Here is a 26,407-nt window from a genome sequence, read left to right as displayed (position 1 = left end):
GGTAGACTCAATGGGCCTTTATCTTGTGAACTCCCACTGGCTCAGATAAGCAGCCGGCCGCACTAAAAGAATCATCTCATCTGAGTCACCCTCCCCCTTCTGTCAGAAGGAACGTTCATGACTGTGAGATCTTAGCTTCCTTTGCTCCAGGTTTAACGAGCCTGTCCAATCACTGCCCATAACTGAAACCCTCCCATCCAGGAGATATCCTATTTACATTTAGACATACAGGACAGTAGCAGGCCATTTCGGACCATGAGCCCGTGCCACCCAATTTACAGCCAATTAACCTACAACCCCCGGTATGTTTCGAAAGGTGGGAGGAAACCGGAGCCCCTGGGGGAAACTCAGGCAGACACGAGGAGAATGTCCAAACTCCTTAACTGACAATGCGGGATTTGAACCCCGGTCCCAATCACTGGTCCTGTATCAGCTTTATATTAACTGCCATGCTATATAGATCCTGGTGAATCTCCTCTGCACTCACTCCAGTGCAACCACTCCCTTCATCGAGAGTGGCAAGCAGGAAGAGCAGCCACAACTCCAAATACTACCTCACCAGTGATTTGTTAAATTGCAGCATAACAAAGGGAGATCACCACTGGGGGCTTCAATTAAATGCTCCATGATTTTTTATAAATGAAAGATTTCTGTCCAGACTTCAAAATGTTTTGTGCCTGTCATAAACTCGTATTTAATGTTCTCCTCAGAGAAACAAAATCTGGAACAAAACTCCTCCAAGTGACTTCCACAGGAATGTGACACCTGCTGTGAGATTTTCCAACCTCGCTGTTCTCAAAACAACAGCTTTTAATTACTGGAGAAACACATTTCCAAAGCAAACATTCCCAATCCTCTCGGATTCTCATCATTGTTGCCTGATGGAATCAGAGCAATGCAGCATTTGCAGGTGGCCCATCAGCCCGCTGGTTGGGGCGGCCTGCGGGTGGGGGACCTGCACAGCCTGCGGCAGACTGGCTTGTGGGAACCAGGTATCGGAACCCGAGAGGGTGGCTGAGGGCAAGAAGGGCTCACACAGTTGCCTCAGGTGCTGAAGGCTTCCTGATCGTGTCGGAAGCTCGAGCGGCCGAGGGATTGAACAGGAGTCTGTGAAGCTGCGGGAGGGCTGGAGGTGAATCCGCGGACATTCAGCATCTCTGAAGGGACTCCCTTTTACTTCTCTTTGTCTCACACTCTAAGGGGCACCGGGTAACAATAATAGTTACTCTTTGCCCACGATACGGCCGGCAGAAGGCAATTTCAAGTATTCTATGACAATAGAGGAATCTTGAATCATCTCATTACACATCCTACACGAATTCAATTGTATTCTCTCAACATTCCCATCTGAGGTCCTGAACCAGAAACGAGGCCAGAAAACTACACACCCCCTTACAAACTAAAATGATGTGAGTTGTTCAGACCTACATGCTTTATGGTGCTCGCACTGTTTCAGATCCCGGAACAAACTATTTAAAAGTTTAAGAGGCTTTTAAAGTGTAGCTGGAAATCATTAAACACCGCAAAGTTGTTTTAATATAGTGGTCAGAAAATACTCCAAGATCTTTCATTACCCCTGGTCTGAGCTCTTTTGTATGGTTTGCCAGTTAACACAACACAGGCTTGCTTTCTGGAATTAAAACAAGAAAATCTGCAGATGCTGGGGTCAAGTGCAATACGTAAACGTGAGGGGGAAACTCAGCAGGTCACGCAGAATCCAGCGGAAGAAAACGGCTGAACCAACTTTCTGGGCCGGAAGGGCTCAGGCCTGAAACATCGACTGCCTTTTACTTCCCATGGATACTGTGAGACCTGCTGAGATACTCCAGCATGTTTGAGACTCTCCTCCTTCCCCTCAGCAGACCATTTACCCACCGCCCTTGGGAGGGCATTGAAGCAGCTGGGGAAGCTCATGTGGTCACACCCGATACATCCAAGCTCCACACAGGCAGCTCCTGTGGTCAGGATTGAATCCGCGTCTGTGGTGTTTTGAGGCAGCCATTCTCCCTGATACCTCGCTTTGCTGCCCAAATAAATATGAAATATACCTCTCGGGATAAACTTGCTGCCTCCTTCATCCTGTGATGGGGTTCAGGTTTTGTATCCAGCTCACTGACTGACCAGCATATATTCTCCATCTAGACAGCATCAATATTGTCCATTACCTCCTTCCACCAGACTCCATCTTTCCCTTACTCTATCTCCCTTCCTCCAGTTCCCCAGCCCCTTCCTTCTCTCGGAGAGCATCTTTCTCAAATCTCTGCCCCTTCCTCTATCACCTCTCAGCTCCCTCCTTCTCCCACCTGCTAGCCTGTGGTCCTCCTGCACCCCCTCTGGCTACCAAGACCTTGTTATTTGGGCAGCTGGCAGACTCCCAAAGAAGGACTCAGGCCGGAAATGCTGACAGCCTTTTACTCCCTATGGATGTTGCATGACCTGCTGGGTTTGTATACAGCTGGGATCTGCAGACATCCTCCCACTAATCGCCAGCTCGACTGAGGCTGAATGCCCAACTGGCACTCTTTTTACCTCAAAGCCCAACCATTTCCCCTAATCCTAGCCTAGACCTTCTCTTGGTGTCTTGCACTCTTGCAAGTACCAAGCACAGACAACAGCAAATTCTAAGTGGGATATTTAGAGCATAGAACATACAACAGAACAATACAGCACAGTACAGGTCCTTCGACCCTCGATGTTGTGCTGTCCTATATATTCATTCCTAAAAAAAAGTACTAACCCTCCCTACCCCAAAAACCCTCTATTTTCCTTGCATCCAAGTGCCTGTCTAAGACTCTCTTAAATGCCCCTTTTGTTCCAGCCTCCACCAGCATTCCTGGCAAGGAATTCCAGGCACCCGCAACTCTCTGCATAAAAAAAACATACCCCTGATGTCTCCCCTAAACTTCCCTCCTTTAACCTTGTACACTTGTCCTCCGGTGTTTGCTGATCCTGCCCTGGGAAAGAGGTGCTGGCTGTCTACCCTATCTATGCCTCTCATAATCTTGTAGACCTCTGTCAAACCTCCTCAACCTTCCACGCTTCAAAGAGAATAGTTCTAGCTCTGCTAACCTTGCCTCACAAGACAAGATTTGGGGAAATAGATTTCAGACGGAGATGAGGAAAAACTGATTTTCCAAGAGAGTCGTTCATCTGTGGAATTCTCTGCCCAGGGAAGCGATTGAGGGGACTTCATTAAGCATATGGTTCAGTTAGATAGATCTTTACATAAAAAAAGGAATTAAGGGATATGGGGAAAAGGCAGGTGGGTAGAGTTGACCCAATGATCAGATCAGTCATGATCCACTGAATGGCGGAGCAGGCTCAATGGGCCGAATGGCCGACTCCTGCTCCTATTTCTTATGTTCCCAATCCAGGCAACAAGCTGGTAAATCTCCTCTGCACCCTTTCAATAGCTTTTTGTCAGGTACATGGAGAAAAAAAGGGTTTAAACCAATGGATCTCAACTTTGTTTTCCCTTTCACCTATCACCATTAAGTAAGTCCTTACTAATCACAGAGAACCTATGCACGGGTGCTCTGTGGTACGTGAGTGGGGTTGCGAACCATTGGTTTAGATGGATATGGGCTCGTGGAAAATTGGTCAGCATGGGCAAGTTGGGCTGAAGGGCCCGTTTCTGTGCTATGTGACTACGATGCGACCTCTGTGGCTGGAGTAACGATGTAGGAGCAATAAAGAAGGGAACCATGAAAAGTTTTGCTTTTAAATCAAGCATTTTGCACTTGAACTCTACTTATTTGTACTTTTTCTCTTTGGAGGATATCAGGAAAGACTCCTTGTATAGGATGGGCCAGTTGGAGGGGGAGGCCATTTGTTGGGAGAATCCCGAGTCTGGAAAATGGGACATTCCATGAGCTTATGTTAACCGTCTGGCTAGTGTTTCCATTATCTACTCTTCTGGAACAGAAACCCCAAAATCAAGTTACTTTGTGAGGAGGAGAAGGACTGGGGAAGGTTGAGTGGGAACCTGATAGAATGATTAGGGTAGTGGTGAACACAACACTATTTCAGCGCCAACAACCCAGGTTCGAATCCAACACTGTCTATAAGGAGTTTGTACGATTTCTGTGACCTGCGTGGGCTTGCCGTGGGAGCTCTGGTTTCCTCCCACGTTCTAAGGACATAAGGGGGTTGTAGGTGAATTGGGTGTAATTAGGCAGCGCAGGTTTCATGGGCTGAAAGGGCCTTCTACTGTGTTGTATGGTTAAAAGCATTTTTAAAATGTACAAAATCCCGAGGAGGGATAGATAGGGCCGGTGGTGGTAGACAATTGACACAGCAGAGATACCCATCACCAGAGGACAGTGGTTGAAAGTGAGGAGTAGGAGGTTAAGAGGAGATTTGCAAAGGACTCACACAGCCTGCAAGCTGCTGGTCACCGGCTCATGGGAACCAGGTACCAGAACCAGGATTCGAGAGGAACCTGAGGGCAAAAAGGGCTCCACAAGGGCCTCGGGAGCTGAACGCTTCCTGACCATATCGGAGGTTCGGATCTGGAGATCGGGTAGCTGATGGATCGAAGCTGCGGGAGCGCTGGAGGCGAATCCACGCTCGGTGTCTCTGAAGGGACTCTCTTTTGCTTCTCTTTCTCTCATACTGTCACGGGCGCCAGGTGACGCTCATAGTTTTTCTTTGCTTATCTTCTGGCAGACAAAAGTTGAAGTATATCATGTGTATGGCATTTAACGAAGAACTTGTTCCCAACAGGATGGTTGGAATTTGGAAAACACCTCTCAAGAGAGCAATGGGGGCAGAGAATCTCACAGGGTTCAAGGCTAAGTCATGGGAAATGGGGGTAAGTCTCGATCAACCATTCTCAACGGGGGCCCACAGCGCGTTTAAACAAAAGCCTTGTTTTCTTTTCACCTCATGTAACATAAATACTTTTTAAAAAAAATGTAGTCAGTAGAAGTGCAAGAGAGACCAAAACTTGACTGCTTCACAGAGAAGGGGGCCCGTGAACTTTGAGCAGAGTCCATGGGTGGCGGCGGGGGGCCATAGTCGACAACAGGGTGAGAATGGTTAGTGTTGATGGGTATTTAGTGGTTAGCATGAACATGATGGGCCGAGGGGTTATATACCTCTATAACCAATAGCTTCTTGAGGTTGCTAACAATTGCTTGCCTCACAATTGATCAGACACATCATGAAGACAAATGCTTGAATCAGCAAACGAAAGACCAGCCTATGCAACATACATGTGAACATATACACTAGGAGTAGAAGGCCATTTAGCCCCACAAGCCCCTTCATCATTCACCTCATCTCTTTATTCCCGATTGTTAACCCTTCACATCCACGCTATCTGCATCTGCCTGAGAAATACACTGGCCAGACCGTGTGGACGAGCAGATCTCCCTCCCACTTCCGCTGTGGCCGTGCCTGCAACAGCTTCGAGCACCACTTGTCTGGAATACAATAAGCAACAAACACCAGACTGATTTTTGGAAGCACCAGGCAACATCTGGTTCTGATCGTACCCAGCAACACTGTCAACAGTCCTTCCCGCAGAACAACATGCCCCTGATACAAGCTTGGAAAACTAACATGGCAGAAGATTTGGAATTCCTTCATTTCCTTTTCCCAATCTGCACCCAATTCCTGAAAGTGGAAAAGCAAGTAAACAATACTTAAAAATGATTGGACCCAGATGATCTGAACATAGAGTTCATGGTGTTTTTGTTCCTGACTGAGAAATGACTGGTGTTCCTGGCATTGTGGCAGTAAACAAACTTCAAATTAACTTGTTATACTCTGGTTCAAGCCACAGAGGAAAACTGTGACTTGTGCGTCTACCCCTCCTCCCTCACCACCATTCCAGGCCCCAAACAGTCCTTCCAAGTTGAAGCAATGTTTCACTTGGGAGTCTGCAGGGGTCATCTACTGCATCCGGGGCTCCAGCTGTGGCCTCCTCTACATCGGGGAGTCTGGGCGCAGACGGGAAGATCGATTTGTTGAACACCTCGGCTCTGTCCTGGATCTCCCAATTGCCACCCACCCATTTCCTTTCCCCATCCCATTCCCTTGCTGACCTGTCTGTCCATGGCCTCATGTGCTGCCAGACTGAGACCACCTGTAAATTGGAGGAACAACACATCTTCCGTCTTTGGGCACCCTCCAACCAGATGGCATTAACGTGGATTTCTCCGGTTTCCATTAAATTCTTCTCCCCCCCCCCCACCCCCCCCCACTTCTTCTTCCCCATGTTGCCTTTCCCCCAGGACACGATGAATACTCTGACAGCTCAGGACTTGATTAATAATCTTCCATATTCCTTTTGTGTATCCTTGATTTTTGTTGCTTTATTAAATTTACATTTAGCCCTTCAGACCCTTTTGGCCAACACAGCATATAAACGCGGTACGTTTCCGAATGGAAAGAGGAAATCGGGAGAACCCAGGGGAAACCCACGCAGAGAATCTATAAACTTACAGACAATGCTGGATTCGAACCCTGGTCGCTGGCGCTAAAACAGCATTGCGCTAACTGTGCCACCTTAATTCAGGGGCTTCACAGGCAGAGTGAGCATTTAATTGTCCCTCCCTAATCGCCCTTGAAAAGGTGGTGGGAGTACCTCAAACGTTGTCAGGGAAGTGGCTCCAGGATCTTAATGGTGAAGGAACGGCAAATTATTTCCAGTCAGAAAATGGTTGGCCACTGGGAGGACTTTGCTGATGCGGTGGACAGAGTGGAGGATGCTCAACAAAATGATCTCCCAGCCTGCACCCAGTCTCTCCGATGGGAACACTGGATTCAGCAGACAACCCACGTGAAGTGTTGCTTCACTTGGAAGGACTGTTTGGGCCCCGAATAGGGGTGAGGGAGGAGGCATGGATGTGTTTAGCACTTCTTGCGGTCACAGCGGAAGGTGCCAAGGGGGGTGATTAATGAGAAGGGATGTTTGAACGGGGGATTCACAGAGGGAGCGGTCCCTACAGAAACCAGAGACGGGAGGGGAATACACGTCTCATGGTGGGATCCCTTTGTTGGTGGCAGAATTAGTGGAAGTTAATATGCTGGTTGCGAAGGCTGGTGAGGTGGTACGTGAGGACAAGGGGAATCCTGTTCTTGTTATGTCTGGAGGTGGAAGGGGCCAGGGCAGATGTGGGGGCAATAGAGGAGTGGTGGGTGAGATCTGAGTTGATGGTGATAGAGGGGAAGTCATGTTTTCTGAAGGAGGAAGGACATCTCAGTGTCCAGAATGGAAGACCTGGGACCAGATGCAACGGAGATTGGCAAATTGAAAGGAATGGAATCCTTACAGGAGATATTGTGGGGTGTGGTCGAGGTAGCTCTTGGAACTTCCTGATGAAGGGGCCAGACCTGAAGCATTGATTACATTACACTTCCTATGGCCAACATGGCCTGCTTCCACTCCGTAAATGGTTATATGGTTATGGTTATATGGGTGCTCTATGATCTACAAAGTTTCCCCAGCACATTTGTGCATTTCACCTGACCCCAGCATCTACAGATTTTCTGTTCCACTGTGGAAGTTACTGGGTTTACAGAAGATGTCTGTAGATCGCCAAGATGAAGATGGAGAAATTGAGAAAGGAATGACAAGGAACTTGAAGTCAGGCTGAAAGTTGGCAGCAAAGTTGTAGGAAGCAACTCAGGTAACGGAACCGGGATTCAAGAGGGCGCTGATGGAAAGAAGGGGTCTTGAAGGGCCTCGGGCACTGAAGGCTTCCCGATCAGGTCGCAGATTTGGATCTGGACCTCGGGTTGCCGATGGTTTGAACGGGAGTCTGTGAGGCTGCAGAGACTGTGGGAGCGCTGGAGGCAAATCCACGATCTGAAGGGACTCTCATTTACTTCCCTTTCCTCTTATTGTTAGGGGCACTGGGCAATGGTTCTGGCGACTCTGTTTGCCTTATGGCAGGTAAAAGTGGAACTATATCATGTAGATTACATTTTTATGTATTATCACGTGACAATAAAAGGATCTATGAAGCTCTACGTGTACATTGACTTGCCTGGATAGTCTGCAATATGAAGCTTTTCACTGTATCTCAGTGCATGCGCCAATTCAACCGATACTTCATCTAAACGAGAACATCTCCAACACTGTGACACTCTCTGAATACTGCGCTGATTTATTGGTTTGAATGAGAGTCTCGAGTGCAGGCTTGTGTGAGGAGAGAGGACAGGAGCTGGTGACGTACCTTTTCTTCTTCGTGACGATCAGGACGTCGTTGAACAGGAAGAAGTAGACTTGTTGCCTGGATGTGCGTTTGGAAAAAATCCCTGTGTCCTCGACAAAACCAATCAGTTCACCCCGCTTGGAGAGCCACCGAGAAGAAGAGACCAGGGGAAATGGCTGCGGAAATAAATGGCCAGAGGGTTAGGAAAGCAGGGGAAGTGATCACAGTTTACCTGGGAAGAGGAGAAAGGTGGTCTTGGAGTCTGGACCATCATATTGGCCTCCTGTAAAATGTCAGTCTTGGCGTTCAGCTCCATTGCCCTCATTCCCACTGGGCGAGCACTCTTAGCTTCCATCCGGGCACTCTCCAACCAGATGATATTAACATTAACCTCGAATTTCCAACTGGAGCTGATCACAGTTAAGGTTCTAAAGAGAGTAACAAGAACATCCATAGCTGCTGGGGTTGGATGCACTGGAGAAACTCAGCAGGTCATGCAACATCCACAGGAAGTAAAGGATAAACAATGTTTCGGGCCTGGGGCTTCGTCAGGTGTAATTAAAACCAGGAATGCACCTGAATAAAGAGGGAATGGAGGGGGCTGAGGTAGAAGAGAGGAATGGAGGAAGAGGCAGGAGCACAGGCGAACAGGTCATGGGGGGATACGTGGGAGGGTAGAAGCTGAGGTGAGGTGGGAGAGGGTAGCTCCCTGATAGAAGGTGCAGAAATTGATGAAAGGAGGCAGAGGGAAAGGAGACATGGGGGAGGAGGTTAAGTGGTAATTATCCAAGCCCATTTCCATCCATAACACAGTATCCTTGACATACAACCATCAGGACAATCAGGCTTGGAAATAGCTTCTTCCTGCAGACTGTGAACGGTGTCCTGTTACTTTGGTTCTCTTATAAATGATACAAGTGAATTATTCCAAAATATCTACATGTGGAACGTAGACCAGAACAGGGTTAAGATGGTGGGTTTTCTTCTCAGGAGATCATTATTGAACTAGATGGGTTTTAACCCAGTCCTCATTGAGGACTCAGTGGTGGAGAGGATATTCAAAATCCTGGGTGTCAACATCTCCGAGGATCAGTCCTGAAGCCTCCATGTCGATGCAAAGGCTATACTTTGTGTGGTGTTTGAGGAGATACGGTACGTCACCAAACACTCGAAAACTTCTACAGGTGTTCCGTGGAGAGCATTCAGGCTGGTTGCATCACTGGTATGGAGGTGCCAATGCTCAGGACAAGAATAAACTCCAGAGGATTGTTGACTCGGCCTACGACATCACAGGCACCAGACTTCTCTCCATCGTGGATATCCAAGAGGCAGTGTCTTAAGAAAGCAGCCTCTATCCTCAAGGACCCCCACCAGCCAGGCCATGCCCTCTTCGCTCTGTTATCATTGGGGGAAAGGTACAGGAGCCTAAAGACAAGCCCTCAGCGGCACAATGACAGCTTCTTCCCTGCTGCCATCAGATTCCTGAATGATCAATGAACTAAAGGAGCAACAAGGTTGGCATAGCGGTTAGCGCAATGCCGTTACAGTGCCAGCGATCGGGACCGGGGTTCAAATCCCGTGCTGTCTGTAAGGAGTTTGTACCTTCTCCCTGTGTCTGTGTGGGTTTACCCCGGGGGTTCTGGTTTCCTCCCTCCATTCTAAACGTACCGGAGGTGTAGGTTAATTGGGTGTAAATTGGGTGGCATGGACTCATAGGCCGAAATGGCCTGTTATCGTACTGTATGACTAAATTTAACATTTAAAGACACTGCTTTACTTTGACTTTTCGTGAACTATTTTCGTTTCTGTTGTAAGGTGGTTTATATGAATATTTTCACTGTGATTACTGCTGCAAAACAACGAATTTCATGACTTGTTCACGACAATAAATTTCAATTCTGAATACAATCTGGCCAATTCTGTAATGGAAGAAATGCATCAACGAATTTGCACAAGGCATTTCAGACTCAGTGACATCCAGTCATTTTTGTGATGCAGGCAAATGTGACAATCCCTTCAGCCCAACCCATCCATGCTGACCAAGTTCACATAGAACAAGTCCAGCACAAGCCATTGCGAACATGATGCCTGAATCAAACGAAAACGTCCTCTCTATCCGCACCAGTGACACGCCTCCCAGTGGCCAACCACTTCACTTCTGCGTCCCACTCCCATACTCGCATGTCTGCCCTGACTTCATCTGCTATCCCATCAAGACCACCTGTAAATTGATGGAACAACCCCATCTGAGCACTGTCCAGCTGGATGGCCTCGACCTCTCCGGTTTCTGCTTATTCCCTGAAGAAGGGCTCAGGCCTGAAATGCTGGCAATACATCTTTGCCTCCTATTGACGCTGATAAAGCCAGCTGAGTTCTTCCAGCTTTTCAGTGTGTTTTTACTACAGCATCTGCAGACTTTTGTGTTTCACTTCTCTGGTTTCTAACCTACCCTTCCCTTTGTCTTATTTCCCTCACCTCTCCACTCCCTTCCCTCTCTACTCACCAAGCCATCCCTCCACCCCCTGCTTCCTGCTGCACCCTCCCTCCCTTCTCCACCTATTACCTCCTGCCTTTGTGACTACACCTCCCCCCTTCCCACCATCCCCCCCTCTCCTTGCCTTTTTGTTCAGGCGCCTGTTCACATCTTCCCATACCTTGATAAAGGGCTCAAGCCTGAAACATTGGTTCTGCATCTTTATCTTTGCTAATATAAAGGACACTCTTTGACCTGCTGAGTTTCTCCAGTGACATGCTTTTACTTCAACCACAGTGTCTGCGGACTTTCGTATTTTACTTCAAACTAAAATTCTGCTGCCTGTACAAGACCCCTATCCTCCATCCACTTCATGTTCATGTGTCTATCTATATACGCCTCTTATATGGCTACTGTTGCATCAATTTGACATTCTAGGCACGCCCCATTTCCCTCCATATACTTCTAAAAACTTTTTATCCATAAATATTTGTTCAAATGTCTTCCGAACAGAATTTGTTGCCACAGACACAGTCTGGCGTCCCCACTATTTAACCAAACTTCTTATCTGATTTATTTGATCGTTTTTTTCTCCCTTCTGTAAAAATTAGGCTCAAGTTTGAAGTCAGACTAATTACATGAGGCATAGCTGGGAGGAAAACAATCTTTGAATGAGAGTTTTCAATCACTCTTTGATTTGATGTCAAGAATGCAGAAGTTTCAATGGGAGCTGTTTATACCAACATGGAACTTCAACTTGCTGTTCTTTTCCTTTCCTCGACTGCCAGAGAACAACACTTTGGATACAGAGCAAGCATCTGACCTGGTGACCTCCCGGCGCCCAGAAAAGGCCTCCATTGTAACGCGGAGGGGATCAATGGCAGTCTGCACTCATCAGCTCGGGCAAGAAGAATTCAAGGTCAATGAACTCAGGAGGCGCACACTTTCGGACCCTGAAGCAATGAGCAGGGGCTCCGGAAGCCTCAGCGATCGACTCCGCATCTCGGGAGCCTTCCTTCCTTGGGAGATCGCGCACCAGGATTCAACCAGGTCTCACCGAGGGCCTCTGGGAAACCGGGAGCAGGATCCACGAGGGCCACGATGGCGAGCAGGGGCTCTCAAAGGGGCATCGGGTGCTATCAGCTTCCTCGTCGTCTCGGGGCATGGGAACCAGACAGGAGGCCATGTGGCTGCCGAGCCTGTGAGAGTGCAGGAGGTGAATCTGTGGACTCATAGTGTCTCCGAAGGAACTCCCATTTGCTTCTCTTTCTCTGATTGGTGGGAGTGCCGGGCAAGTGGCACCTCTTCATGGGCCTTTACGGCAGGCACAAGTTGGCAGGTTTTATGTACTCAGGTGCGTGAAACCAATTGAAGGCGGTGGGATGACCCTGTGCCAACCTTTTGGGAACATTTGACAGATTCCTGTCTGTAACAAAGTTTAGAGTTCAGATTTATTGTCAGGAGTACAGACATGACATCACATATAACCCTGAAATTCTTTTCCTGCGGGCCAGGATGAATTTCTACTTACCGTTAGTGCTAAAAGCTGTACTCAAGAGAAGGTACATATATAAAAAAGAGAAATGTAAAGAAAGAGAAAAACGTGAACAAACTGACTGTTCAGTGGAGAAAATATTCAATAATAAATAGTGTGTTAAGTGAGGGTCCTTAAATGAGTCACTGATTGAGTTTGTTGTTCAGAGTGCTTCTGGAACCATGCACGGTCAGGTGGTTGGTGACTAAACCGGCTCCCCCAGCAGGCTTGCCTGGCGCAGAGGGTGGCCAGACACTCTGCAGGATGAAAAACAAGACCTGTCAAAGGGCGGATGCACCCTCTCGCAGGGTCAACGGCCATCCAGCGAACATGTGCCGCGAAGTGCGGAAAAGGCCTCCCTGCCATTGGAGCTTGGTCTGGCCTTTCACTTCAACAGAACCTCCCCCCCCCCAGCCATCTTGGACCTCACCGTGCCGCTGGATCTGGGAAAGGATGTCGAGAGGGTGGGCTCTGGATCTGTGCAACCCCCTACTGACCTAAATCCATTCATGCACACGCTGTCCCTTTCTGAGGAGTGGGGTATCCTCATATCAAACCCCACAAACTGACTGAAAGGAACCCTCAACGTCCTAGGGGATGGAGAGCCAGAAGGTGGAGGGGTAGCAGCTGCTCCTGATGCAGGTGGTTCAAGTCTTGTGGCACCGCTACCTCTTTCCTGATGGCAGCAACGAGAACAGAGCGTGTACTGAGTGGTGTGGATCCTTGATGATCGCTGCTGTTCTCCAACGGCATTATTCAAAACAACAATAGCAAATGCTAAGAAGCCAGAATTGAGTAGCAGCAAGAGAAGGGTAACCACGGTTAGCTCTCACTGATGGTGTGGGTTACATCGAGCTTAAGATACTGGTTAAACAATCCAGACAAATGATTCGGGCCCACATGTCAAAATACCATCATGTCAGCAATGGAATTTCACTTAATCACACGAACATTTAAACCAAAACCAATCGTCTGCCAACGGCTTCCTACATTGTCAGGATATAGCCATTCGTAAATTGAAGGAACAAAGCTGAATCGTCCTTCACGGCTGTCTCCAACCAGATGACGTCAATATCAACATCTCCAATTTCTGGTAATCTCCTCTTTCTTTTCCTCATCCCTTCAACCAGCTTCCCAGCCCCTTCCCTTCCTTCTCCTATCACACAGCATCTTTCTCAGCCCTCCGACCCCCCACTCCCCATCACCTCTCCTTTCTCTCCCTCCTCCCATTTGTACCCACTCATCGCCTGCATGCCTGTGAACCTCCCCCTTCCTCTCCCGCCCTTCTCCTTGTTATTTGGGTCCTGCCTGAATTTCCCCATCCCTGAAGAAGGCCTCAGGCCTGAGAGGTTGACTGCCTTTTGTGTTCTACGGATGCTTCCTGACCTGCACTTTAACATTTTAAAATGTTAAATTTTAACAATAGTTATGTAGAAATACCTTCCAATCCATAAAACCAGCGCTGCTCAATTCTATCGCAGACCCTGTATATTTTGGAGAGTGGGAGAAAATTGGATCACCTGGAGAAAACCCATACAGTCCTGGGGAGAGCGCGCAAACTCCTGACCGACAGTGCCAGATTCAAATCCGGGTCACTGGCGCTGTAATAGCATTGCGCTAACTGCTAACTGGGCCATCCATGACACCACAAGACTACAAGATTCTTGTATAAACCAAGTGTGGTGAATTTATGGGGGTAAACATGAAGTCTGTAGGTGCTGGGACTGATATGCTGGAGGAGGTCAGCATTATAAGCAGCGCCCGTGGAAAACAGTTGGCAGCCGACGGTCCTTTCTCTCCCCGCCAGCTTCAGGAATGCCAAGATCAAGTAAGCACAAATGGGGGGGGGGGGGGAGTTCAGTGGAAGTGAAGGGGGGAGGAGAACTGGTTTACAGTGAATGACAGAGGGAGGGAAAAGAAAAGAGATGAGAGGTGATGGGGGAAGCAGGGTTGGTGCCAAGGAGGGGACATGTGTGGGCATTGCCTCCCCAAATGAGGTGCTGTGTTCCCCACCCCCGTACGGTTGTCATCTCCGGCCGACAGACCTGCCCCACTCCCTCCCACATCAGTAGTGTTGACACGTGAGTGACCCCCCCCCACCCCACTGCGTCACTAGTGTGCGTCAAGCGCCAGTGGCTTGACACAATAAAAAGATGCACTCATGCCCTATATATCAGAGGGGCGGATGGCGTTAACAACAGGCAGGTCCCTGCCAGCACCCCCATCCCGTCGGTAGGTCCCTGTGATAGGAGGGATGAAGGAAAGGAGTGGAGGAAGGAAGAGGTGGGAGATGACCAGGGGAAGGAGGGAGAGAAAGGTGGGGAGAGATAAAGAAGGAAGGAAGGGGAACGGTGAATTTCTGGAATTCTCCACTCCAGAGGGTGTAGATGGTTGATCTTTGAAGGGGCAGGAGGGGATACATGTGAAAGATTGCGAGGGTTCTGGGGCAGAAGAGGCGTGATTGTGCGCAGCACATTTGTGTACTACACTCGACCCCCAGCATCTGCAGACTTCCTCGTTTAACTCTAGGAAATGAAGATTTCACATCAACGCATTGACCTCACACATTGTGCGATGTGTGGTTGGAAATGGCTCCCGTGGATTATACATTCAGCAGTACTCTTACAGGCAGTTTGGGGAACGGTTCCCAGGAACACACGCCATTGGGGCACGTGACCCATATGGACATTGGGTAACCACCCTGGGCAGCTGCAGCCACAACTGGCCAGATCGAGCTCAATGGCTCGTGAGCCAGGAATTCGCAACTAGAGCATCCTGCCGTAACCCTGCCTCAGCCTGGTGAACACCTGTCCCCTGCCTGTGGGTGGAAGTTGGAACTCCCCCCTGGCCAACCCCCTTACCTTTTCCACACAGGCATTTCCACTAGGAGGCCAAATGTCAACTTGAAGAGCAGCACCTCTATGTGTTTTCTCCTTAATCGATTTCATCACCCATTCCTACATCAGTCTTGATAAAGGGCCCTGACCTCAAATGCTGACTGACCATCTCTCTCCATGGAAGTTCCCTGACAGGAATTAGGGGATATGGGGAGAAGGCAGGTAGTTGGAGTTAGGTCATCAATTAGATCAGTCATGATCGTATTGAATGGCGGAGCAGGCTCGATGGGCCATTTTGAGCCTACTCCTGTTCCTACTTCCTATGTTCCTATGACCCACTGAGTCCCTCCAGCTTTAACCAGAGTGGAGAACCTCTGGAATTTGCCTCCACCTATGGCTGTGGAGGCTGGGTCATTGGGTGTCTTTTTTTTTTAATTTTTTTATTTTTGGTCATTGGGTGTCTTAAAGTCAGAGATTGATAGGAGCTATCTGAAATAGTCAGGGTATCAAATACCCCTTATTTTACAGCCATTAAATGACAGGACAATCGTCTTTAACTGCTTCACTTACCTGTGTAAATGTCATGAACGCGGGATAGGGGGTCATTTTCATCCCGTGTATTACCCGCCAAGATAGGTAGTATCAGACCCGATGTGTTTCACATCAGCTCCTACCTAAAAGGTGCACTGACCGGGCTTTTCTTCGTTCAGTGTGAACAACCACAAGCTGGCTCACATGCCAATTAAGTGGGATCGCTGTGTAAAAGGGGTAAATGGTAATGGGGGAAAAGCAGGGGAGTGGGGCTGAGTGGGAGAATGGATCAGCAGAATCAATGGGTCGAATGGCCTATTTCTGGCTTTTGCAGGGCAAAGCCAAGATGTCCCATCTCTCTGCCGCCAACGTACGGAAGGACCCATCACCCCCAGGACACACTCGCTCCCCTCCCCCCCCCCCCCACCGTCTTCACCTTAAGAGTTTGAAAGCACAAGTCAATGGGCTTAAAAACAAATGTAGTGAAACACAAAAGTCTGCAGATGCTGTGCTTGTAGTGAAAACACACCAAAAAGCTGGAGGAGCTCAGCCGGTCTCGCAGCGTCCATAGGAGATAAAGATATATTGCTGACATTTCGAACCTGAGCCATTCTTGAAGGACTAACCAAAACTGCAGTATTTATTCCTTGACAGTGAAGAGGGTTCAGAGGAGGTTCACAGGGATAATTTTGGGAATGAAAGGGTTATCATGCGAACAGTGTTTGACAGCTCTTGGCCTGTAATCGATGAAATTTAGGAGAATGAAGGGGGAATCTCTTTGAAACATTTTGCCTGCTGAAAGGCGTGGACAGAGTAGGTTGATCCCCACGGTGGAAGAGTTTAGGAGAAGAGGGCACAACTTCAGGATTGAAGGGCGTCCGCTTAGACGTGGAGGAATTTTTTAGCCAGCGGGTAGAATTTGTTGCCATAGGCCAGGGCATTGGGTGTATTCCAGGCAGAGAATGATAGGCTCTCGATCAACAACGGCATCAAATATTATGGCTGAGTGGGAAAATGGATCAGCTCATGACTACATGGCAGGACAGATGCAATGGGCTGAATAGCCTCTTTCAGCTTCTATGTCTTGTACAATTCTTGTAATGACAGTGTTCCCACACCGCTGCTTGGGATTGAGCGCCAGGACTTTGACTCAGGAACAGTGAACGAATGCCAATACATTTCCATGGCAGGATGATGTGTGGCTTGGAGGACACTTCTTGAATAATATCCATGGCTGTGATTTGCAGGTTTCTATCCCTGAGTCTGCATATTTTTAATGGTGATTTGTTTTTTTTTTAAAAAACCTTCTAATTATTTCAGGAATATTATCTAAATCCAATTAGGAAAGAAAATGCAACTTGTTTCAGGACAATGATCCCCAGGGATGTCAGACACTACACTGCCAAGCCTCTTCAGTGCTGGAACATTGCATGAATCTGATTCCAATCTGCTTGTCTGTAAATCCCTCCCACTCAGTTCTCACTGTCGGGTGTGTCCTGGCGGCTGGCTGATGCAGCTCCTGTCTGCCAAGATCTACAGCCAGCAGCATTCACCGCACCCCGTCACCGACCAGCTCATCTCCAGAAGCTTCTCATTGAAAGATTCTTTTGGTTCCTTCCATCTCTTTTGTAAAATTTAGACACACAGCACGATAACAGACCTTTTGGCTCAAGAGTCCGTGCCGCCCAATTACACTCAATTAACTTACAACCAGAGGCCCCAGGGAAAGCCCACCCAGACACGGGGAGAATGTACAAACACCTGACAGACTCCGAATACCAGTCCCGATCACTGGCGCTGTAACGGCATTCCACCAATGGTACGCAAACCACGCTACTCGGATAAGTTCTATTTAGTTCCACAATGGAAGATGGCAGTATGGCTGGCGCTGCTGACGTGGACGTGCGGAGAGTCACATTGCTCCCGCAGGGTCCAGCCGCCCAGTCCGACTGTCATCAGCTCTGTACAGGCTTTAAATGGCCTGTAAATGGAGCCGACGGTGGTTTTATTTAAAATTTCATTGACCGCGAGATCTGCACCCAAGATGGCGGTGCCGGTGATTGGCATCAGCCACGAAGGGTTACAGATTCTGTGGAAGTGGAGGACTGGTGCCAGGCACCTGAAAACTGTCTGCTGGAGGCTAGCTCAGGACTGGCTGAATGTCTCGGAACTGGGATGCGAGAGAGTGCCTTGGGCACTGATCGTGCTGGAGGTTCAGATCTGGACCCCGGGCTGCCGATGGTTCAGACTGGACTTGGTGTGGCTGCTGGAGCACTGGAGGCGAATCCACAGACTCTCAGTGATTCTGGTGGGGGGGGGGGGGGGACACCTCTCTTTTGTTTCTCTTTCTCTGACTGTAAGAGGCGATTTCCGCCGGTGGCAAATCTATCTGCCTTTCGGCCAACAAAAGCAGATTTTGCACTGACTTTACTACATGATAATTGAACCTTCAATCAAAGGAACTGTTTTTTTAATTTCCTTTTCATTTTTATACCTGTCGATCTGACCCCCTCTCTGTCAAAACCTTTATCCTTGCAACTAAATGTCCAACTCCCATCTCTGTGATTTTTTTTCTGTCTCAATGTCTCTCTCCAGCTGTCCAATTCCCCATCTAACTCTGACTGTATGAAATACAAAATAAAATCTGATGTCGGAACAGGAAATGGTGGAAAGCCTCAGCTGGTCAGGAGAGAGAAAACTAGGAAAAAACACAGAAATGCTGGAGGAACTCAGCAGGTCTTGCAGTGTCCACAGGAGGTAAAGGTACAGAACTGACACTGCGGGCCTGAACCCTTCTTCAAAGACCAGGAAGGAGTCAGAATAAAGACAGAAGAATGGAAGGGGGAAGAGACCAGACCAATAAAAGGTTAATTGGATTAGATAAGAGGAAGGACGAGACTGATTATGGCTCTGTGACAGGAGACAGGATCCCTTTTCACATTGGCCAACCGGTAAATTGGCGGCTCAAAGAACTGGCTCAAAATAGCATTTTTGCCGTCCACACTGCACCAATGTTAAGTGGTTCTCTGACCCCCTTTCACACTCACCACCTGGCATCCCAGAGCAAAGGGGCACCTATCCCCCAGCAGTGATGTCCTGCATAGGCCCTGTCCCATTCACACTGGGCTAACCAATTCAAAATGAATCTGCGATAATGCACCCTCCCTGGGAGATTCATCCCTGGGGGAATCTGGTGCCTGGGTGCCAGTTTGCGAGCATTCATACTGGCATGTTAACTGGTAGATTGGTGGTTAATTATTGGATTAAAATGCCACCGTGAATAGAGGGGAAAGGGGAGAGAAAGAGAGAAAGAGAGAGTGAGAGAGTGAGAGAGTGAGAGAGTGAGAGAGTGAGAGAGTGAGAGAGTGAGTGAGTGAGTGAGTGAGTGAGTGAGTGAGTGAGTGAGTGAGAGAGCCCTAGCGGAAAGGAGAAAGGTGGAAGAAGAGGGGTGCGGGGCAGTTTTATGGAAACTGAAATGCCTTCAGGGTGCTCAGACCAAAGATGAGGTGTTGTCCCTCCAATTTGCGGGTGGTCTCAGTCTGGTGGTGCATGAGACCACAGACAGACATGTCAGCAAGGGAAAGGGGCGGGGAATTAAAATGGGTGGCCACTGGGAGATTCCCGCTATCAAAATGGACAGAGCCAAGGAGAGAGAAAAACCGTTGGCATTTCATCGTGACGTTCTTCTGAAGGCTCCTGAACCTGACCTGATCACTGTTCTCGTGTTGAATCCTTCCAGCGTATGCGGCTTTAATTCTGTTAACCCCATGTCTGTCCTCCACTCTCATCCACTCTTTTCACCCATTTGTCCACACTTCTCTGTCTTTCCCCCCTTCCATCTCTCAATCTATTAAGAGCATAGCAGCCAAGAATAATATTTTGGGAAGATTTCTGGCAAGATCCACATTTAATTTTGGAAATCACATGATACACAAAATTACAAAAAAACCCATATGTTGTCAAACCAAAGGAGGAATAATATTTTTGCATAAATGTCTGCCCCGGCAATCTTTGACTTGTTGAGTTTATGACACTCACAATATATCGCCAAGCTGTTGAAAAGTGAGTCGCTGTCTGCAGAGTGAAGACCAGAAGGATCAGGGAGCAATGAGACCGAAGAGCATTCACCACACCTGAAATGAGGAGATGGGTCATCTGTGGCCTGGGTGGTAGCAGGCTTGCCCCCGAGCTAGAAGGCAGTGGGCACCCATCCATGCATCCTGGCAAAAGCAACCCGCTCGCCATACAGTGGAGTAATTAATGAGTGCTGCATTACTAGAGCGATACATCACGTCTCCCTCCCTCTCCCTATCGCTGTCTAAAGAGGGCATGCAAAATCACAGAGGATCTCTTCCATCCTGCACACAGCTGCTCCCGTCAGGGAAGAGATCTAGGAGGATCAGAGCCAGCACCACCAGGATGAGGAACAACTTCTTTCCACGGGCAGTGAGAATGCTGAACTGACATGCAATCAAGTCATCAAGTTTAATGTCATCTGATTGTACAAGTACAACCCAACGAAACAGCGTTCTCTGGTCCTCAGTGCAAAACACTCAGACACACAACCAGACATAACACATACAGACAAACAATACATATGCAGGACAAGTATTTCATCAATACAAATAAATCAATACATTTTGTTTCATGAATATGAGTGTCGGATGGTTAGTGGGAGCAGTTCCTTTGGTCGTTCAGCATTTTCACTGTTCATGGGTCGAAGCTGTTCCTTAGCCTGATGGTTCTGGCTCTGATACTCCTGTATCTCCTTCCCGATAGGAGCAACTAAAGTGTGGGGTGGAAGGGGTCCTCAATGATTTTGTGCGCCCTCTTCAGGCGACAATCCCGGTAGATCACTTTGATGGGGAGAGGGAGACTCTAGTGATCCTCTCTGTCTCTCTTCAGGCTGATGTGGATTGACCTCCGATCCAGTTCTCTTGCAGCGACCGCACCACATTGTGATGCAGCCGGCCAGGATGCTCGAGAGAGAGAGAGAGCTGCACTTCACAGGGAGTGCAGTCACTGTGATGCCTTCCTGACAAGTGAGGGGATGTTGAGTGTCCATGATAGGTTAAGTGAACTCCAAGGAACTTGGTGCTCTCCACCCTCTACTACAGAGTTGTTGGTGCGTAGCCAGTGTAACCCAGTGGATTAATAATCATTACAGTGAGATTAAAGGGAACGGCAAAAAAAACATTCTAGACCTTGGCTCCGATGAAAATGATAATATTACAATTAGCAGATGCACTGAAATTCTTACTTGCTGCAGCCAAATAGGAACATCATTAAAAAAATAAAGTATTGGAAGACAATAGAGTTAAATATAGTTAAAGGAAGCCTGCAGGTGCCGGGGTCAAGTGCAACAAACAAATGTGCTAGAGAGGCTCAGCAGGTCACACAGCATCTGTGGCAAGTTGAGGGGAACCAATGTTTCAAGCCTGGGTCCTTTCTCAGGTTCATCAACGGGACCAGTCCCGAAACTTTGGCCACCCTTCACTTCCAATGGATACTATGTGACCCTGCTAAGTTTTTTTCCAGCATGTTTGTGTAACACATACTAAGTACTTAATTGAACGGGCATCACGGTCGGCGTAGTGGTCAGCGCAACGCCTTTCCAGCGCCAGCGATCGGAACCTGGGTTCGAATCCCGCGTGGTCTGTAAGGAGTTTGGTCGTTCTCCCTGTGTCAGTGCGGGTTTCCTCCGGGGACTCCGGTTTCCTCCCACTGTTCGAAACGTTCTGGGGGGATGTAGGTTAATTGGAGGCTGCCTCATTGAATGCATTAGATAAGAGTTTAACCAGGCAGGGAATTAAGGGAATAGGTGGGGAGGTGGAACCGAGTCCACAGTAGGATCTGCCATGATCATACTGAATGGCGGTGAAGGCTCGACCGGCCATGTGACCTGCTCCAATTTTTAAATGTTATGCTTTACTGTAGAATGTAAAAGGCAAATGGGTCAATCTCGCAAAAAGAGAAAATCTCAACACTCATTCAGGATGAGGGGGGGTGCAAGTGGCTTTAGTACAACAGTAATGGCAGAATGAACCATCAATACTCCTTCCAAGTTTCCAACTTCCCTCAGATACAGGGTAAAGCAGGTACCTTTATCCTGAACTCCAGCTGACTGTTGATGGTGTACATCATCTCCGTCCGCTCCATCCGGCGAGCCCCTTCGTTGCACTGACGCACCAGCTGTGGAGGACACAGGGTGACAGGTTACTCCCTGCACTGGCAGAACTTTCACGTGAAGTTCATCTTGGACAGAAAGTCTGCGGTTTCTGTGGCCACAGAGGTCCATGGAATCGGTGCCGGGATCAACCTGTACTGGTGGCTTGGACTATTCACTGATTGATCTTTCTCTGTAACTAACTGATATTGGGGCACTAACTGCAAACTGGGTCTCTGTTACTGACTGATCTCTGTGTGCGATTATTAATGACCTCTCCCTGTATTAACTGATCTGTCACGAAGTGATCTGTCACGAAGTGATCTGTCACGAAGTGATCTGTCACAAAGTGATCTGTCACGAAGTGATCTGTCACGAAGTGATCTGTCACGAAGTGATCTGTCACGAAGTGATCTGTCACGAAGTGATCTGTCACGAAGTGATCTGTCACGAACTGATCTGTCACGAACTGATCTGTCACGAACTGATCTGTCACGAACTGATCTGTCACGAACTGATCTGTCACGAACTGATCTGTCACGAACTGATCTGTCACGAACTGATCTGTCACGAAGTGATCTGTCACGAAGTGATCTGTCACGAACTGATCTGTCACGAACTGATCTGTCACGAACTGATCTGTCACTAACTGATCTGTCACTAACTGATCTGTCACTAACTGATCTGTCACTAACTGATCTGTCACGAACTGATCTGTCACGAACTGATCTGTCACGAACTGATCTGTCACGAACTGATCTGTCACGAACTGATCTGTCACAAACTGATCTGTCACAAACTGATCTGTCACAAACTGATCTCTGTTCTAACTGATCTCTGTTCTAACTGATCTGTTATGAACTGATCTATTATCAATTTCTCTCTGTATTAACTGATCTGTAACTGATCTGATACAATATGATTGGTTGCAAACTGCTGTTAGTAACTGGTCTATTACTAACTGCTCTCTGTTAATCAATGATCTTTCTCTGTTATTAACTGATCTCCATTATCAACTAATTGATCTCTTTGTCACTCTCTGTACTAAACTACTCTGGTTTTGACTGGGCGAAGGCTGAGTGGGAAAGTGGATCAGACACGATGGGCTGAATAGGCTATTTCTGCTCTTTAATCTTATTGTCTAATTTTCTACCAGGCCTCCATCACCACCATCCCTGGCAACGCATTTCAGGGGGCAATGAGTCCAGGGTGAGGGACATCACGTTTTGGTTGTACAAAATACTGCAGAGGCCACATTGTCCTCAGTTCTGCTTCAAGTTCTATGAGAAGGATGTCAAGATGAAAAGATTCATGAGCATATTTCCAGGGTTGGAGAGCTGAGGTACCAGTTAGGACATTTTCTTCCTGGAGCAGAGGAAGAGAGTCATTGTCTTTTATTCAAGGACAGGGAGTCTAAATTCAGAGGGCAGAGGTTTGAGGGAAAAGGGAATGTTTTTGCACAGATGGTGATGGGCATATGGAACGAGTTACCAGAGAAAAGGGCAAACGTAGGTACAATTGTAGACATTTGGTAAGGGTTGGAGGCATCTGGGCCAAATTCACATGAACAGGACCAGCTCGGGTGGACAACTTGGTCAGCATGGATAATTTGGGCCAAAGGGCCTGAATCCGGCACTGTCTGTAAGGAGTTTGTACGATCTCCCCGTGCCTGCTTTGGTTTCCTTCCACCTTCAAAACATACAGGGGTTGTAGGTTGATTAGAACATGTGGATGGCACTGGTTTATGGGTTGAAAGCTGAACCTCTCATGTTTAAAATAAATTAAAAATTTTAATTAAAAACGTAAAGCATTTGGAGGGCTAGAATTTTGCAGAGGAAGAAGGTTCAGGCAGAAATACAAGAGCAGAGCATTCATTCCTTCACGCCTGGTCTGCATTTGACACCGGGTCGGTGCAGGGTAAATGCAGCCTCGTGACAGGTCACGGGCAGCGGTTTGGATGATGAAATGATGGAGAAGAGTGTGGGGAGAGAGGCTGGGCATTTTGACGAGCCCTTATGCTGGCCAGCTAAACAATGAACAGATAGTGCAGAGTTCCTCTGAGAAGTCGTAAACCTGGAACATTAATCTCATCCTCCTCAACCCCACACGCATAACCCACTGTTTCATTGTCATCCATGTGCTTATCTAAGAGTTTTTAAAATGTCCCTCTTGTACCAGCTTCCATCCCTCTTTCTTGGTCCTCATCTCTCTCTCTCTCCCACTCCATCCTCTCCCTCTCTTTCACAATCTCTCCCTTTTAATCTCCCTCCATTTCTCTCCCTCTCAATCCCCCAGGTTCCCTCTCTCACAATCTCTCATGCTATCCCTCTTTCTCACAATCTCTCTCTCCCTATCTATCTCTATCTCTCCTTTTCCACAATCTTCATCCCAATTTCCCTCCTTCTCTCTCTCCATCACCCCCTTCTCACAATCTTTCCCTCTCCGTATCCTTCACAATCTCACCCTATCATTCTCCCTCTTTCTCTCTCACAATCTCCTTCCATCTCCCCCTCTCGCTCACACAATCTCTCTCTTCATCTCAATCTCCCTTTTTCTCTCACACTCTCTCTTCCTCTCATTCTTGCTGTCGTCTTCTTCTCTCTCTCTTTCTCTCTCTCTCTCTCTCTCTCTCTGGAAATGCTGCCTGACCTGTTGAGTATTTCATGCATTGCTTGTTTTTCTGCCAGTTTCAGCCGCCGGTCCTGTCCCGACCCACTTCACTGAATGTTGCTACACTTGTCCAACCACATTGTGAGTTAATTTAAGAGCCGGTGCATGCTTTGTGTGTAAGATGACACTGCAATTCCTTTTGAAGAAACGATGTAAGAGCATTAATTTCCAAGTAGTGACATCACCAGAATGCACGTTCAGCTCAGTGTTCTTGAAACCATCCCCACCTTCCCACTCCCTGCCCTGATGCAGGGGGTGAAGGGCGGCTGCTTCCGAAGTTGGAAAGGGAACTAACTGCTGGTGCAATGGAATCAGCCTCTTGCACTGATGTGGCTCATGAGACCTGCTCTACCAGAAATCATCAAATACGGCCTGGTCCAACCACGGTGACACATGGCTACGAGTGCAGTGACGTTTCCACTTCCTCAAAATCCTGAGGAAATTCAGCAGGTCCCCAGTATCCCTTAAAAATGTAGAGGTGGCATGGAGAGCACCACACAGCGCCAACGACCCAGGTTCGAATCCAGTGCTGTCTGTAAGGTGTTTGGATGTTCTCTCTGTGACCTGCATGGCTTTATTCTAGGTGCTCCGATTCCCTCCCATCTTCCAAAGATTGGCAGGTTGATGGTCATATCAGCGTATTCGGGCAGCGGGGGCTCACGGGCTTGAAGAACAAGTTACGGTGCTGTATGTCCAAAATTATATAGGGAATATCTTCTATAAAGGCACCTTGGAAAGTATTCTCTCTGATTGTATCACTGCTTGAGACGAGAACGGTTCCACCCAAGTCAACGAGAAACGGCGAAGGGTTGTAGACGTGAGTTAAACAACAACGACTTGCAGATGCCAAAACCCCTCAATGAGGTAGTGGACGTATCGGATTTAAACAGTGGTTCTCAACCTTTTTCTTCCCACTCACACACCACTTTAAGTTATCCCTACGCCATCGGTGCTCTGTGATTAGTAAGGGATTGCTTAAGGTGAGATATGAGTGGGAAGGGAAGGGTGAGAATCACTGCTCCAGTCCCAATTGTTACTGAAATATTTTGCTTGAGAAAAATTGTCATTGGCCCATTTCCTTTGGAGTTATGAAACTGTGCACATAACGAGTCAATGGGGTACGATTAAAACCGTGATTTTCAAGCTTTTTCTTTCCACCCACATCCCACCTTAAGCAATCCCTTACTAATTACAGAGCACCGATGGCATAGGGAATACTTAAAGTGGGATGTGAGTGGAAAGGAAAAGGTTGAGAACCACTGGGATATGAACATCTTTCCTTATGGTTAGAGGGAATATTGTGTCTCAAGGTAGCCATGCTGTGCCACAGGCTTGTCAAAAAACTAGGAGGTTCCTCACCTTACTAACAGTCTGCAATGCTTTCTTTGTACATTCATACTCCGTCGAGTCCTTTGGAGTTTTCTGGTAAATGGTCTGAAAAGAAAAGATCAGGGCTTGAAACCATTCTTTCACTAAATAATCACTGCAATTCACAGAACATTACAGATCAAGGCGGCAGGGTCAAAGTAATGGCGGCCCGGTCAGGGTAAGGGCAGCATGTGCATAGTTGTTACAGCCCCAGCGACCTGGGTTTGAACTGGCGCTATCTGTAAGGAGTTTCTACGCTTTCCCCTTGCCCACGTCAGTTTCTTCTGGGTGCTCTGGTTTCCACCCACCCTTTAAAATACTGAAGGTTAATTCGGTGTAATTGTGCAGCATGGCCTCACGGGCAGGATGGACCTGTCTAAAAAACGCACAGATTATTCAGTCCACGATGTTGGGTTGATTAATGTAAACCTACTTCACATCAATCTAATCCTTCCCTACTTAAACCCATCACCCTCAATATTTCTTCCATCCACGTGCCTGTCTAAGAGTCTCTTGAATATCCTTATTTTACCAGCCTCCACCACCAACCTCTAGCAATGCGTTCCCGGCACCCACTGCTTTCCATGTAAAAGACCTACCTCTGACTTCTCTAAACATTTCTCCGCTCACCTTAAACCCACATCCTCTGGTGTTTGCTAATTA

At 47.8% G+C, this 26,407-nt stretch overlaps 1 protein-coding gene across 4 annotated transcripts in view; it reads right to left on the bottom strand.

Annotated features, from left to right (window-relative positions):
• LOC138742721 (rho guanine nucleotide exchange factor 26-like) overlaps window positions 1-26,407 on the bottom strand; it is a 118,373-nt gene that overhangs the window by 10,484 nt on the left and 81,482 nt on the right. For 3 of the 4 annotated variants that reach the window (XM_069897501.1, XM_069897502.1, XM_069897499.1), the window contains 3 exons: window positions 25,736-25,810; window positions 21,643-21,732; window positions 8,187-8,341 (listed from right to left, as the gene is read on the bottom strand). In XM_069897501.1, coding sequence (XP_069753602.1) covers window positions 8,187-8,341; window positions 21,643-21,732; window positions 25,736-25,810 — 320 coding nt within the window. Of the gene's footprint in view, window positions 1-5,293; window positions 5,427-8,186; window positions 8,342-21,642; window positions 21,733-25,735; window positions 25,811-26,407 lie in introns of those variants that run through there. The other variant, XM_069897503.1, reaches the window with a different exon arrangement.

The sequence above is a fragment of the Narcine bancroftii genome, chromosome 9 (genome assembly GCF_036971445.1).
Source record: "Narcine bancroftii isolate sNarBan1 chromosome 9, sNarBan1.hap1, whole genome shotgun sequence".
Classification (NCBI taxonomy): Eukaryota; Metazoa; Chordata; class Chondrichthyes; order Torpediniformes; family Narcinidae; genus Narcine; species Narcine bancroftii.
The sequence above is the reverse complement of the archived record's forward strand: the minus strand, read 5'-3'. Positions and strand labels throughout refer to the sequence as shown.